General features: G+C 40.7%; 1 protein-coding gene across 1 annotated transcript in view; it reads right to left on the bottom strand.

Moving 5' to 3' along the window:
* TMEM181 (transmembrane protein 181) overlaps positions 1–16511 on the bottom strand; it is a 31255-nt gene extending 14744 nt beyond the window's left edge. The window contains exons 1-7 of the mRNA XM_032216755.1: positions 16362–16511; positions 14275–14378; positions 11560–11615; positions 9979–10069; positions 3406–3536; positions 2927–3043; positions 1305–1385 (exon numbers count right to left, since the gene is read on the bottom strand). Of these exons, the coding sequence (XP_032072646.1) occupies positions 1305–1385; positions 2927–3043; positions 3406–3536; positions 9979–10069; positions 11560–11615; positions 14275–14378; positions 16362–16384 (603 nt within the window). The 5' untranslated portion in view covers positions 16385–16511. The remainder of the gene's footprint in view (positions 1–1304; positions 1386–2926; positions 3044–3405; positions 3537–9978; positions 10070–11559; positions 11616–14274; positions 14379–16361) is intronic.
* Positions 16512–16739: the final 228 nt, after the last annotated feature.

The following is a 16739-nucleotide window of genomic DNA, read 5'->3' as shown; positions in this document are numbered from 1 at the left end:
TCCAGACTTGGAATACTGCATCCAGTTTTGGTCACCAGGATGTAAAAAAGATGTTGAGACTCTAAAAAGAGTGCAGAGAAGAGCAACAAAGATGATTAGGGGACTGGAGACTAAAATATATAAAGAACAGTTGCAGGAACTGGGTATGTCTAGTTCAACCTTAAACACCCAAAGAGCCATTTGCACCTGTCTCCCACAGGAAAAAAAAAAACACCAGGAGCCACAAAATCCTTTTGACACCTAAAATGAAGGTATCACTGCATATATTATTTTTTTACCTTTATGCTATGTATAAAAAAACTAGACAACACTGTGAGTTGTATTGTGTTGGAAGGAATGCACTGAGGGAGCCCAACCAATCATTGCACATATGTTGTGCACTGACAAATAATTAAATTAGATTAAAAGGCAGGACAAGAAGCAATGGATGGAAACTAATCAAGGGAGAAGCCACTTAGAACTAAGGAGAAATTTCCCGACAGTTACAGCGATTAACCAGTGGAACAACTTGCCTCCAGAAGTTATGAATTCTCCAACACTGGAAGTTTTAAAGAAACATTTGGACAACCATTTGTCTGAAATTGTATAGGGTTTCCTGCCTGAGCAAAGGGTTGGTCAAGAAGACCTCCAAGGTCCCTTCCAACTCTGATATTCTATTCTATACTATTCTATTCTACCATGTGTGATCTGAGAATATGTGCAACATGAATGATTTATACACCCCAAACAGAATTCCTGATTGTAAAGCAATGACTAACCATAAAATCCCATCTTAACTCAGACTATATCTTAAAGATAACGGGAAAGACCAATAAAAAAGAGATTTAGCCAACATGGCCAATGAGGAGGGATATTTGTAATATTCAGTGATGTTTGAAAGTCACATACATAACAATAAAACAGCCACTAGGTTGAAACCCAGCTTGAGTGTATGTGCTGCATCATGTATGAAGAAGACACACACACACACACACACACACACACACGATATTACAGATTTCTTCTATTACTTTCTTTTCTTCTCTTACTGCATGTACTGTATATTGTATAATCTTCAACTCTGAACATTTTTCTTGCCTCCACCACTTGATAAAGTAATATTGGTCGTTTATTGGTTGTTTAACAAAAACATTCCAACATCAAGCAATTCTAATTCTAATCTTCTGGATCAAGGCACATGGAGAGCAAAGGAAAGCAAGATAAGTAAATCAACAGCAAGTGTAATTAAACAGATACTGATTTGTCTAAGACAGGCAAACATACCAAAATATATTATTAAAACTAAACAGAAAGCCTGTACTCACTGTGACTATGAAAGTAAGAACTACAAAGACAAATCGGAACCAGATTTCCACTTGGGAGAAGACTGGGTTATAAGTTTTCCACTGAAAAAATAAGATGTCAGAATGTCAACCAAAAGTTTTGTGAATAAAAATAATACCAATGATACTTTGCACATTCAATGTTCTTTTCCCACTGAGGACTCCTTCAAATGCACATAGATGTGTATGTTTATTATGGCAATTGTATTTGTGAACAGATTATTGATGTGATCAAAATATACCTAATAACAAGGTTTGGCCACATTTATAGAAGTAGATCCATTCTGGTCTGGTAACAGCTGTGTATAGAATAAATTGGAGTTGCCTGGTTATTTTATTAACTGGGAAGTGATAAAAATGGATCCTTTCATCCTTATAAAAAGTACAATATTGCATGGCTTATGGCAGGGATCTCCAAACTTGGCACATCTAAGACTTGTGGGCGTCAACTCCCAAAATTGTGCCCCTCTCCACAGGGATACAACCTGAGCTCATGTGGAATTTGTTTCTATCTTCTCTCAAGAACTGCCAGAGGGAGTACATTAAAACATGCTACAGTTAGTGCTCTCTGGAATTTAGGCATGGTTGTCTTACTGATCTAAAAAACAAGCCTGACAGCTCAGGAAAAAGTTATTGGGTTGGGCAGATTGATCCAATTGGGCTTCCAGATCTCAGGCACATTCCTGAGTCATCTTTAAAATGCTTCTCTAGAAAGACCATAACATGGTTGGCTAATTCTCCCTTCAGTCACAGATAATCCACTAGGCTGAACCAATAGGGTGGAGCTTTCTTCACATAGAAAAATGTCAATTCACACATTACAATGCAAAAATTATTTGGAGGACATCTGAAACATGTGGATAGGATCAGTTTCCTTCACTTGTCTACCGTTCTTTAGATACAGTGGTTTACAAATCCCTGGCAAATTAATTGTTTGCTCCTGAACAACAGCCAAAATCTGAAGTCCCATCAATATTTGCTTTGAAACAGAGATGAGCACTGCCCACTAAAATCGGGAACGACTAGTACTTATGTGCGATGGGAACCTTTACCTTTACCTTTTGATCTATCTGATTACCCAATTTTCTTTACTGTTTAAGGTGTTTTAATTATTTGTTTTATTACAAGAAAGAGAATTTATCGTATTTTGGAAAAGGATGTGGAAATAATTTTCTCAATCCCTCCTTGCAGTCTCCAACTATACTACCTGTGCTTTCCTGTAGTGTTTCCAATTTACTTTTTTAGAAATTACACTTAGCACAAGACTTTTTTTTTAAGATCAGCACTTTACAATTTGTCTTTTATGTCAAGTCATATGCCTGTAAGTCATATCAGGTTCAGAATCAAATCAACTGTAATCGTGTTTAGTATGTCATTTACTTAGATTCAGTCCTTAAAAAAGGATTTTCTACCACTTCTTAAAAATAATGTCAAACAGATATTTGTAATTCTCTGCTTGCTAGCTTACTCAGAAAGATTTTATAATTACTGTCAACTGCTTCAGGGTTTTCAGTAAAAAAACAACACAAAGAGACTTCCACAAAAAACTGAATCTATATTTCCTGATTACTTTTACTATTTATACTATATACGTATATACTTACTGTGAAGTTATAACTCTTGAAGTGGTAGCTTTCAGGAAACTTATCAAAGGTAACAACGATATTATAACGAGTAAAATTCAAATAACCAAGATGAACCACAATAATTTCATCACAATCCTGTGAATTGGGACATGAAAATTGGTAAGTACATCAATAATAGCCTTAACTTCATTTTGATTTGGAAATGTGTGAATAGTTCTAAAACACATATGGTTTAGGTACAGTCTCTTATTTTTTAAAATGTTACTGACAAAGAACTCAGCCATATAAAATAGTATTGTCTTTCTTTACTAATAATATATTTTTAGAATTTCTACCAAACATATTGCCATCACTCCTCCTAGAAAGGCACCTTGTTGAACCTGTGATTACCCATATAAATCAATTATTAATTTGTGGGTTTGTCTAACAGGTATATGGTTTTACATCTACCTTTTTAGCATTATTAAGAAAGGGAAAAAAATTTTTAGTGTGCTTACCTTAGCACAGTTAAATATCCTTGTCCGGTTGTGAGTTTCTCTGTTATAGTACCGTACACTTCCATTCTTTAGTACACCACGTATTGTAACTGACATAATAAAGCTAGTTTTCAAGCTATCCAATTTGTTATCTGAAACATTAAATCAAATATTTGTGATTGAACCTTATTTTGAACCATGGACTCCCCCCCCCCCAATTCAGTTGCATGGGAAGATACTCTAAAACAGGGGTGTCAAACATGATCGCATCGCAGGTCGTATTGTGACATATTGTAATGTTTTTTGCCTTTGTGGAGCTGGGATGGGCATGGCCTGCCGCCGGTTTGACAGGCCTACTCTAAAAAAGCTTAGGAGAGGCCATGACAAACACTATATTTTTATTTTGTTTTAATCAAATATAGGTAATAAGACTACTTCCAAGTACATAAATACTTTCTCCTTTCTACATTAAAAGATTCAATTCATTAACAACTTCAAGAATTGCTCCAAAAACCATTTCCTAAAACAAAGGACCCCAATTTTTGGGGCACCAGGGACCAGCTCTGAGGAGAAAGATTTTTCCATGGACCAGGGGGTGATGGTCATGGCCAGCAGTCATGTGCTGCCTGCATCTTGCAGATGGTGCTTCGCTTGTTTGTGTAGACCAGTTTCTGGTGTGCCGTGGACCAGTGCCAGTGAACAGGCCAGGGATTGGGGACCCATGCCCTAGGGTTTTGAAGCAGCATGTCACCCAGGGTCTCAGATTGTGTTCCCCTCCTATAAGAGGGATAGTGTAGCATAGAGGAAAAAAATAAATCAGGAAGGATAGAAATACATCAAGAAACATCAAGTACAGGAGAGGAGGAGCAGCCACCAGGCTGATGAAGTCGGGGCGACTCCAAAACGGAAGGATACGGAAAGAGAAAGTGTTTCCAGCTGGTGAGAATTTTTTACCGTTTTAAAAGAGACTGCCTATAAAAAACGTAAAGTTAATTTAAATTTGAGAACAGAAGAAATAAGTGGTGGAATTAAGCTTTGAATGGTTTTGGACAGTGGGTTATCTTACTTTTAAATGTTATTTTCATGGATGGAATTTATGCAAGCTTTTAAACCGAATGGTAACCACCTGCACCAAGGAATACACCAGAGCGCTTAGGGCAGCGAAAAGATCCCATATAGCCACCTTGGTTGCGTCCGCTGAGTCCCGCCCAGCCGCCCTGTTTAAGATAACCCGCTCCCTATTAAATAAAAGGGAGGCGGGGGAACCCTTGCAGGGCAGAGCTGAGGATTATGCCCAATTCTTAGCGGACAAAATTGCTCGGTTTCGGTCGGACTTGGACTCCACCCCTGCAGTTCCAGCCGAGGCACAAGAGGATCAGATGGAACATCTCTGGGTTGAGTTTCAGGATGTTACCCCCGGGGATGTGGACAAGGCCATGAGGGCTGTGAGTGCCTCCACCTGCGTACTGGACCCGTGTCCCTCATGGCTGGTTACCAGCAGCAGTGAGGTGACACGAGGCTGGATCCAGGCGGTCGTGACCGCCTCTCTTCGGGAGGGGAACTTCCCCGCCGCACTGAAAGCGGCGGTGGTGAGACCCCTCCTAAAGAAGCCATCTTTGGATCCAGCTGTCCTTAATAACTATCGTCCAGTCTCCAACCTTCCCTTCCTTGGGAAGGTTGTTGAGAAGGTGGTGGCCTTTCAGCTCCAGCGGTCCTTGGAGGAAGCAAACTATCTCGACCCCTTCCAGTCAGGCTTCAGACCCGGTTACAGCACAGAAACCGCTTTGGTCGCATTGACTGATGATCTCTGGAGAGCCAGAGATGGAGGATTTCCCTCCATCCTGGTTCTCCTTGACCTCTCAGCGGCTTTCGATACCATCGACCATGGTATCCTTCTGCGACGACTGCGAGAGGTGGGAGTGGGAGGCACCGTGCTGCGGTGGTTCTCTTCCTACCTCTCAGACAGGTCGCAGTCGGTGTTAGTGGGGGGGCAGAGATCGTCCCCTAGGCCCCTAACATATGGGGTGCCTCAGGGTTCGGTCTTATCCCCCCTACTATTCAACATCTACATGAAACCGCTGGGAGAGATCATCCGCAGGCACGGGATCAGATACCATCAATATGCGGACGATACTCAACTGTATCTGTCCGCCCCGTGCCAACTCAATGAAGCGGCAGACGTGATGAACCGGGGTCTGGAGGCGGTTATGGACTGGATGAGGGCTAACAAGCTTGTGCTCAACCCAGAAAAGACCGAGTGGCTGTTGTGTTTCCCTCCCAAGGATTCCACCAATATTCCATCTCTCAGGCTGGGGGGTCAAATTCTATACCCCTCAGAGAGGGTCCGCAACTTGGGAGTCCTCCTAGATCCACAGCTATCGTTCGACCACCATTTGACGGCTGTGGCTAGGGGGGCATTCGCCCAGGTTCGCCTGGTGCGCCAGTTGCGACCCTACCTGAATCGGGAGGCACTCACAACAGTCACTCGGGCCCTCGTGACCTCTAGGCTGGAATACTGCAATGTGCTCTACATGGGGCTGCCCTTGAAGAGCATCCGGCGTCTTCAGCTGGTACAGAACGCAGCCGCGCGAGCGATTGTGGGTGCACCGCGGTTCACCCACATTACACCTATCCTCCGCGAGCTGCGCTGGCTACCTGTCGATTTCCGGATGCGCTTCAAGGTGCTGTTAATCACCCATAAAGCCCTACATGGTAGTGGATCTGGATACTTGAGAGACCGCCTTCTGCCAATCACCTCCCTGCGACCAATAAGATCACACAGATTGGGCCTCCTCCGTATTCCATCGGCCAGCCAGTGTCGGCTGGCAACTACAAGGAGGAGGGCCTTCTCAGTAGTCGCCCCGACCCTTTGGAACGAACTCCCCGTGGAGATTCGTACCCTCACCACCGTCCAGGTCTTCCGCACAGCCTTGAAGAACTGGCTAGCCCGTCAGGCCTGGGGATGAAGATAGTTGCCCCTCCCGAATGATGAATGCATGTTGGTTACTGTTTTTATTATATGTGTCTTTGTTATTGTCTGCATTTCCCATTCCCTGATTTTATGTGAGCCGCCCTGAGTCCCCTCAGGGAAAAGGGCGGCCTACAAATGTCAATAAAATCAATAAAATCAAATCAAATCAAATCAATTCTTCTTCTTTTTTATTATTATTTTTTGCAACCTATGGACTAAAATTCTCCTTTTTCATTACTGTGTGTGTTTTTCCCTTTTTCTTCTCTATTTCATTCAAGAATTTTACTTTTTTAAAATTTGGAATAAAAAAGATACAAAAAGCAACAAAGAACATTGTAACAACAGAGGGGAAGACGACACTGCTACTCGGAGGCTGGAGGTTTGTGTATTGGAAACTAAACACTTTTACTTTCCTCACTGATTATTCTGGCTTGGCACTTCAAGATCTCACTGTTTTGTCTACAGAGAGTGATAAGAAGAAAAGCATACAGATGTTCCTTTGAAGTATATCTTTAACCAGAGAAAAGTGAAAATAAAACCTTATTGTGAATGTATGCTTAATCTTGTAAAAACCTTCTAAGCCAGAGCAGCAGTGTTTGTCAGCTGGAGATAATGGCACAATTTCAACAGCAGAAAGAAACTTTAAGTTTGCAAAAGATATTGTTAGAAATTCAGAAATTATCAAACACATTTGAGAGGACGGAGAAGAAGTTGGAAAATCTAGAGCATCTAATAGTAAAATGTGATGAAGAAGTTGAAGATGTTTATCAAGTGGAAAAAGTGGAGGTTAGAGTCCTAAAAACTGAAGAGAAAAATGACTACAAAGAAATTAAAGCCGCTGATATCTATGGTGACTGGTTTGTGTCTGGAAATGGAAAGAGTGGAATACGGAAAGAGGAATTAAATGGAGGGGAACTCTACCCCAGATGGCAAGATACAGAAGAAGAACAAATAAAAGAATTTATGGATTTAAAGAGAGAAATTTTGTTAAAAACATCGTTGAAAACACCACAGACAATTAAAGATAAACTGATTAAGGAAACAGAAGAAGGGCATAGAAACTACATGAGGGACTTAATAAGCAATGAGTTACAAAGAGGAGTCCATACAAATTTGATTAAAGAGATGATTAGAGGACTGATACCAGAAATGGCAGAAGACATGAGATTGTTTTGCTACGGGAAAGATACAGGTTGATAGATGAAAGGGTATAATCTAAAGCTAGTTAAACTTAGTGAAATTTAGTGACAATAGATATAGTTAAATAAATAATTGATAATGATAATAATGTATACATATGTATTGCTATGATAAGTAATAATTGGATATGAATATTGAATGGAATCTATGAAAGGAAAATTAGATTTTTTGGGTTATATATAAAGGTTAATAAAAAAGAACTAAGTTAAATTTAGTTAAGTTTTGTTTATTAGGGGGGAAATGTTATGATAAAGGACAGTCAAATAAATGAAGGATAATGATAACAACATATATATGCCTGGGTACAACATAAGGAAAGGAGATGTAAATTGTAAACAGTGTAAATTGTAAACAGTGATTTGGAAAGGAGAATTAGAAATGTTTGTTACTAAATATTATGGATGTTTAGCCAGAATAGGCCATAAAGATTCAGTGTTATTGGAGGATATTAGAAATAGCAAATGAAATGCCAGTATGTGGTTATGTTTAATCTTGATATATTTTATGATGAAGGATGTTTAAACAATTATAGTCAAATGAAAATAGAGGTATGATGATGGTAATATGTATAAATGTATCTGAGTTAAAATACTTGAATTAATATGAATTATGGTTGATGACTGTGGAAGAGATGCATGAAAGTCTTTTGTAACCAAGTGATACACCTTCTACAGTATATAAAGAGGATTCTTTGTGTTGTGTCTGTTTTGAAAATTATATGTATGTGGGGGGGTTGTACTTGTGCTGATAAATACAACATATATATATGTGTGTGTGTGTGTTGATGTTTCAACATATATATGTTGATGTTTCTTTTGATATATATCAAAAGAAACATCAAGTACAGAATCAATCAAGTCAGCAAGAGGCTATTGAAACTGGTTCATTTTGAAATATGCTTCCAAATTGGCACCACATTTTTTAAAGCATTACCAACCCTCTTCTATGACTTGTGATAGATAGCTTTCTTCAAATAGATGTTCTCCAGATATGTTGGATGACACCTGTAATGTTCAACCTGCACCAGGAGAGCAAATGGCTGAGTTAGGCTGATATTTGCTCAATATTTCTGGAGGCAAGATTCAGCTAGTTCAGATATTTTGGACCAACAAAAGTGCTCATTAATTCTAGTTCTTTTATTAATGGATCGTTTATATTTCCTACATCTGCAAATTTGTCTTACATATGTGAAATATGTCACATAATTTGTTATCTAGCGAAATTTACTTTATTTTTAAAGAAGGAAAAATCTTACTAGCTAAGGCAGATTAGAAACCTAATCTGTTGTGACAAAACAAAAAGGATGCATGAGAAAAGGATGCAATATATCAGTATCTTGTCACCTTTTCATCTCCTGAGGATATTATTTATTTTGTAATCTATATACCTATTCTCCTAATCTCTTTATGGAGATGGAGTTTGAAAACATTTTTAAATGTTGCTACTTTCCATAAGTCAGTCTAAGAACAGGTTTCTTTCTTTAGCAACATACCCATTTTTCTATATAGAAGCTTAATACATGGGCTACTTAACACTAAGTTAAGCTTCAGGTAACTACTATTACTCATTTATTTTCCCTCATTCCATCCTTTTTTAGAATTATACAATGACATGAGTGTTTATTAGACTTTTTTTAAAACGTTGTTTGGTTGTATGCTGTCCAGTCACATTTGTGAGATGGATGACTAAATAAATTTGATAATAACATATATATGTATATGTATATGTATGTGTATGTGTATGTGTATGTGTATGTGTATGTGTATGTGTATGTGTATGTGTATATAATGATATGCACTCTGGCATGTGCATGGTACAGACAGCAAATGCTGACAGTTACATGCAACTGATGTAGTTAAAGGAAATGACATTTTGAAATATGGTCTGTCTTCAGCAGAAATTTCCTCCATGGAAAAATGTATTTTCCTAGTTAACCCAAACTACAGAAGCAATCTAATCCATCTTTTCCTGGCAACCTGATTTCAGTAACAAGATTTTTCTGACATATGTTCCCCAGTTACAATAAATCTTGGTACATAAATTGCCTAGTTATATCTTGATATTAGTAATAGGTAATATGTTGCAATCCATTCATTGCTTACTAACTCCCCATTTCTATTGGCTTCTTGATACGTACAGTGGGAGAGGCAGGGTTATCAAGCACCTAAGACACTGTGATGGAGCAAGTAATGCAGCCTTACACAATCATAAACTTTTAAATTATGTGTTTTATAAATATTAACTGTATTATATATACTTATTTGTGGCCCAAGACAATTCCTCTTCATTCAGTGCAGCCCCAACAAGCCAAAAGGTTGAATACCCATACTATATACCATTAACAGGTGTGTGTGTGTGTCTGTGTGTGTGTAAATAATGCAGTAAAACAGCAATTTACAATTAAACTAAAAAAATATCCTTACCAGAAGGTTGCTCCAAGTGTACAGTACAAGTAAGCCATAGTTGCTGATTATAAGTAGATACTGGTGGCGAACTTAAGGGAAAGGACTTTGTCTAGAACAAAATTGAAGCCAAAGATGCAATCATGGCAAATCTTCCCAGTAAAAACCATTTAGTAGAAGCATAAGCTAGTCCACTTTTTAGCAGTTTCTGTTAAGTGTTAATAGTACAAATATTACCTGATTCAAGTTAATTGAAAATATTTTCAAAAATACAGGGGCATGTATTAAAAATGCACCTCCAACAATTAAAAGCATTATCCAAATGTAATTCGTTAAAAGAAAAATGTATCATGCAATTCATGGTGCACAGTAGCTGGGTGGTTAGGATGCTGGGTTGGTGGTTAGCAAGCCCGCGTTCAACATCCGAGTGGTGCTGTGGGTCAGGGTTGAGCTCCCATCAGAGGTGGTATTCAGTAGGTTTTGACCAGTTCTGGAGAACCGGTAGCGTAAATTTTGAGTAGTTCAGAGAACTATACCAGCTCTGACTGGCTCCGCCCTCATCTATTCTCTGCCTCCCGAGTCTCAGCTGATTGGGACAAAATGGGAATTTTGCAGCAATCTTCTCCTGCCACGCCCACCAGGCATGCACACCAAGGCACGCCCACAGAACTGGTAGTAAAAAAATTTGGAATCCCACCACTGGCTCCCATCCTGTGCTCCAGCTCCTGCCAGGGAGATGAAAGGAGCCCCCTACTGGACGTCCCCCAGGCAATGGTGATGTCACCAGTTAATCCTTTCAACCCGGAAGTCCCTCAGCGCTTCTCACACGAATGCTAAGAGTTTCACTGTTTTGTCCATAGGCATAAAAAATATTCTGATCCCTAAGAAATCTTTAAAATCTGCATTTCATTAGGACAAAGGGGTTCGTAGTTTACAGGTAGTCCTTGGCTTAAGGCTATGAGACCAGAATTCCCACAACTAAGCAAGGCGGTTGAGACACACCTAATTTTACAACCTTTTTTGCCATGGTTGTAAAGCGAATCACTGCAGTTGAGTGAGCCATGCAGCCATTAAGTGAATCTGGCATCCCCCATTGACTTTGCTTGTCAGATGCCAGCTGGGAAAGTCCCCAATGGCAATGGCATGACCCTGGGACACCGCAACTGTCATAAATGCATGCCAGTTGCCATGCAACTGAATTTTGATCACATGGTCATGGGGATGCTGTAATCATGGTAAGTGCAAGGAATGGTTGTCACTTTTTTCAGTGCTGTTATAACTTTTGAGTGGTCACTAAATGAATGGTTGTAAGTGGAGGACTATCTGTATTTGGTACAGACGTAGGAACAAGGTAACTGGTGTTACCTTGAATTACAGCCTGGTTGTCAGTAGGAAGAGATTTGACCTTTGCTACTGAACCACTGAATGGTTATGCAAGCTGTAGTCTCAAGATAAGCCCAATGCCATAGTTAATATTATTCTGAATATAAGAAATTGTTGGAATGATAGCACTTTATCTGTACTAGTATTTGTATACCGGTTCAAAATTGCCTATAAAGTCAGAATACATCAAATCCAAAAAACAAGGACAACAAGACTTACCTTTGAACCATTATTTATAGGAGGTATTTCTGATGTACATTCTATGACTCTGGGACCTGAATGAGACATAAAGGCACAGAACGTAATCTATGAATGGCTGTAGAACTCTGGGAGTTGAAGTCCACACCTCTTAAAGCTGATGCTGTTGAGAAATGTTGCTGTAAAACAGGGGTGTCAGATTCGATTTCATTGAGGGCTGCATCAGGGTTGTGTTTGACCTTGGGGGGGGGGATGGCCAGGGTGGGAGTAGGCAGCTCAACATCACTCATCAGGGACAGCTGTGGCAGCCTCAGCGCTCTTCCAAAAAAAACGGGTTCACAAGCTCCATTTTCGGCTGCCACAGTCTCCTGCAACCCTCCTGCATGCAGCCTTCCTGAGCTCTGTTTTCATTGGCAGAGGAACCACAAGCCAGTCCTTTGGTGTTTCCAGGGCAGCCCCATGGGCCATATCTAAGCATCCTGCAGGTTGCATCTCGCCCATGGGCCTTGAGTTTGAGACCCCTGCTGTAAAACTATCACTTTTTTCTAAAACACCCTCAAATCCTTTTAGGGCAAGCACATCATTCAGATAAGGCTATGGAATATATTGTGTTCAATTGCATGACAATTGAATCTATTTCTTGTAAAAGCAAGACAGATTTTCCAGCTCCTGAAAAACCTGTCTGCCTCACCCAAGGAGAGAGTTTTGCATCACCCTTTAAAAGCAAACAGTGTGTATCAATCACTTAGGCTCAAGTCAGTAAATCTCTCTGTCCTGGCTAATTGTGTAAGAGGAAAGCATCTGCATCAGCATTTACTTCCCCAGGATAACAAAGGTCAGGTTCACCTTTCCAACATCACACCAAAGATCACATTTGTCAACTGGAGGTCAGCTGTATTGAAGGGGTTTCGTCAGCAAACTGCAAATGAATCCTGCATGCTTTACGTGCATTTAGAAATCAGGTATGAGCAGCCTATATTTAAATACAGGTAGTCCTAGACTAAAGGGATGCGGTGGCTCAGTGGATGAGGTGCTGAGCTTGTCGATCAGAAAGGTCAGCAGTTCGGTGGTTCACATACCTAGTGTCGTGTAATGGAGTGAGCTCCCTTACTTGTCCCAGCTTCTGCCAACCTAGCAGTTCGAAAGCATGTAAAAATGCAAGTAGAAAAATAGGGACCACCTTTGGTGGGAAGGTAACTGCATTCCCTGTGCCTTTGGCGTTTACTCATGCTGGCCACATGAGCACGGAGATGTCTTTGGACAGCGCTGGTTCTTCGGCTTTGAAATGGAAATGAGCACCACCTCCTAGAATCAGGAACGACTAGCACATATATGCGAGGGGAACCTTTACCTTTTAGTCCTAGACTTATGACCACAACTGAGCCCAAATTTCTGTTGTTAAGTGAGACATTTGTTAAAAGTCTAAAGATGCTTTTTTTCAAGAGGCAACTGGACTGTCTGGTTTTTCTTTGAAGACGTTTCGCTTGCCATCCAAGAAGCTTCTTCAGAACTTTGCTTTCAGAAAACAGCTGAGAGGGTCACAAATGGCCTGACCCCCAGAGGCTGCAATGATTGTAAATACATGCTAATTGCCAAGTGCCTGATTTTGCTCACGTGACCTGGGGATACTGCAATTGTTTTTTTTAATTGAACATTTTTGAGGAAAAAAATCACAAACTTTTACAAATGTTTAGTTCCCACCAGCCACCCTCTACCCCCCAAACCCCCCCCAACCTTCCCCCTCCCCCGACTTCCCAGAACCAATACAGGGTATAAATCTTTAACAAAGAGAATCTAAGGTACAGTTAAAAAAAAACCAAAAAAGATAGTTAACAACGTATTTCCATTGAACTCTAGCTCCTCCTTGCTGGACTAACTCTAGATAATTTATAATTCCTGATCTCTAATCATAAGCTATCTGGTATTTTTTAGTCCCATATTTGTTTTGAGTATAGTCAATCCATCTTTTCCAATCCAGTTTATATCTCTCGTTTGAATGGTCCTTGATACTGCGATTGTTGAAAGAATGAGGATTGGTCACAAGTCACTTTTTTCAGTGCTTTCATAACTTTAAACAGTCACTAAATGGATGATCGTACGGAGTGCAAATTCAAGATGGGGGAGCACATTTGAGGGTCATGGGTAACTTCGTTTCTTGAAGGTCACCAACTATTACTGCTCTTAAAACATGTATCTTTCAGTACAGGTAGTCCTCAACTTACAACTATTCATTTAGCAACTGTTCAATGTTACAATGGCACTGAAAAAAGTCACCCATAGCTGTTTTTCGCTTACACCCATTGCAGCATCCCCATGGTCACATGATCAGAATTTGGACACTTGACAATTGGCTCATATTTATGACGGTTGCAGTGTCCCAGTGTCATGTGACCCTCTGACAAGCAAAGTTAATGGGAAAGCCAGATTCACTTAACAACCGTTTCACTAACCTAAGAACTAAGGTGATTCACTTAACAACTCTGGCAAGAAAAGTTGTAAAATGGGGGAAAACTCACTTAAATGTCTTGCCCAGCAATGGAAATGTTGGGCTCAATCGTGGTTGCACATCAAGGACGATCTCTAACACCTAAAATTCATTTCTCCATTTTGTATCAAGATACAAACAAGGAACGTCTTCAGTGGTTTCACTGTTATAGTAACATAATCACAAATGTAGCCAAGGAACAGAATAAGAAGCAAGAAAAAAAATCTGGAAGAAAAGGTGAAAAATCTTACCTGCAATGCCTATTAAGACTGTCAAGCCAAAACAAAGGAAGAATACTACAAAGACCAAAACAAAGTGGCGCTTGGAGAGAGTATATAATCGCATTGGAGCCAGTCTGCAAACAAGGAGAAAAAAATTAAGTTGCAGGTAAACTTACAGCAGCAACTTTATGTTATCGGAAGTGGGAGTGCTTTTTTCTTCCAGATAACCAATTCCAAAATTAAATAGAATTTCTGTCTAACATATGTGGCCATTAATTCATGTTTTTGAAGGGGTTTTTTGGGACATCTCTTTGGAAGGGTTTATATTAAAACAGTAGCACATTCTTATCAAATGTATAAGTCAACCTTCGGAAATGTATAGATACTTTATTCCTGATTTACATAAAGCAGGCTGTGTCTTAATGGTCAGGGTTACATTTGAGCAAATTTATCCGTTGTCCCTGTGCATAATCAGAAATTGATACTCAGATGTTCTTGAAGGACTCAGAAAGCAATCCAAAACAGTAGAAATATCCAAACACTTCTATTTCTGAATTTCCTTTCTAATGCGCTGATGTTTACATGAAGAGAAATTTAGAAGAAATTTTGAATGTTCCTACGTCTCTTCACTTATTATGCCTTCAGACCATTGATGGGATTCAATTTTTTTTACTACTGGTTCTGTGGGTGTGGCTTGGTGGGCATGGCGTGGCGGGCATGGCAGGGGAAGGATACTGTAAAATCCCCATTTCCTCCTGATCAGCTGGGACTCAGGAGGCAGATGGAGGAGGGCCAGTCAGAGGTGGTATTTACCGCTTGTCCAAACTACTCAAAATTTCCACTACCGGTTCTCCAGAACTGGTCAGAACCTGCTGAATACCACCTCTGCTTCAAATGCTTCAGTAAAAAGCCAAAAGACTCGGCTTTCATTATAATGGCTAGTTCTTGCATGATAATGTAATGTAGCTAACAGAACACATTTATATCTAACCTTGCCTATCCCCAGCATTAATATCACTTTGGGATTAAGAACTAACAATGTTTCATTCTGCATACAAATACAATACAAAAAAGGAAATCAACATTCAGTATGTCTCAATCCACACTTTTTAAAAGCATCCACAATTTTAATAAAGACATAAGCACAACTGCTCACAGGTTAAGTCCCTTCCTCCCACGTCAGCAATAGAGAGAGAGAGGAAGAGATCTTTCCTGGGGCCTTGCTTCTAAAATTAAAGTTGACACACCTCATAACTCCCAGTGAAATTACATCTCTTGACTTGGCAACTCTTATCCCAATTATAAATCAACAAATTACAGACCGTTTTACATAAGACAAGCTATTGCTTTCTGATTATCTTATCACATAAGTTCTGCTTATCTGTGACTGATTAAGCTATGGCTCCATTCAAATCTTTTATGGAAGTCGAAAACAAGGCTATTTTTCATCAGCTAAATCAGGGGTCCCCAAACTTGGCAACTTTAAGATTTGTGGACTTCAACTGCCAGAATTCCACAAGTCTTAAAGTTGCCAAGTTTGAAGACCTCTGAGCTAAATCAACTTTTTTTCAACCCGGTGCTCTCCAAAGGCATACTATATAGATAAGCATTTTTTTCAACGTCAGTAGCTTTAAAACGAGTGAACTTCAACTCCCAGAACTCCCCAACCAGCATGAGGCATTCTGGGAGTTGAAGTCCACACGTCTTAAAAGTTGCTGAGGTTGAGAAACACTGTTCCAGCATCGATTAGGATCGCCGAACAATCTGGACAGTATCACAAAGAGGGAAGATTGGACCGGAGCTACCAAACTGCTCTTAACGACCCTTGGTCTGAGCTTAATTTCCTCAACCTCGGAACCGGCCACGAAATCCGGCCGGTATATTTGCAACGTAACCGGAGCACATCAGGCGGGGAAAGGGTTTTGCAAAGGCTGGCCTGAATTACATACAGTAGGATGGGAGCAAAGTTGCTAAGCGAGAGCCACGCAGAGTTGCGGACGCATCTGCAAAACGCCCCCTCTTTCCTCTCCCCTTGACTACATCGCCCTCCCCGCTCGGAGCTTCCCTGGGAAGCCCCCGTTGCGTTCTTAAGCGCAGCCCCCACCCCTCTAACTTACAGCTCCATGTCCAGGCTGCGCATGCGCACCAAGGCTCCTTCACCTTGCCCGCATCTCGCCTTCAGTCCAGGAGCCGCTCCACTGCCACCTGGCCCGGTGGCAGCACCGCCCGCCAGCTGCTCCTACCGCTTCCGCGTGCGTCAGCGGCGCCCCAGCCCTCCTCCCGGCTGAAGGGACAGGGCGGAAAGAGCCCCACCCAGCCGCTCTTTGGGAGGAAGGGTGGGGGGAGCAGCTGCGCGCTGTCAGGAAAGATTTCCATCGCTGCCCCAGCCGGCAATAAGAAAACCTCTAAGGAGGGACTAGGACGGAAAGAATGGCTGAACCAGGCTCAGGAATCCTCGTTTCTGAGGCTCCTCCTGCTTCTTTGCCTTTAAAAAT

This window comes from Thamnophis elegans, chromosome 4 (assembly GCF_009769535.1).
Source record: "Thamnophis elegans isolate rThaEle1 chromosome 4, rThaEle1.pri, whole genome shotgun sequence".
NCBI lineage: Eukaryota > Metazoa > Chordata > Lepidosauria > Squamata > Colubridae > Thamnophis > Thamnophis elegans.
The sequence above is the reverse complement of the archived record's forward strand: the minus strand, read 5'-3'. Positions and strand labels throughout refer to the sequence as shown.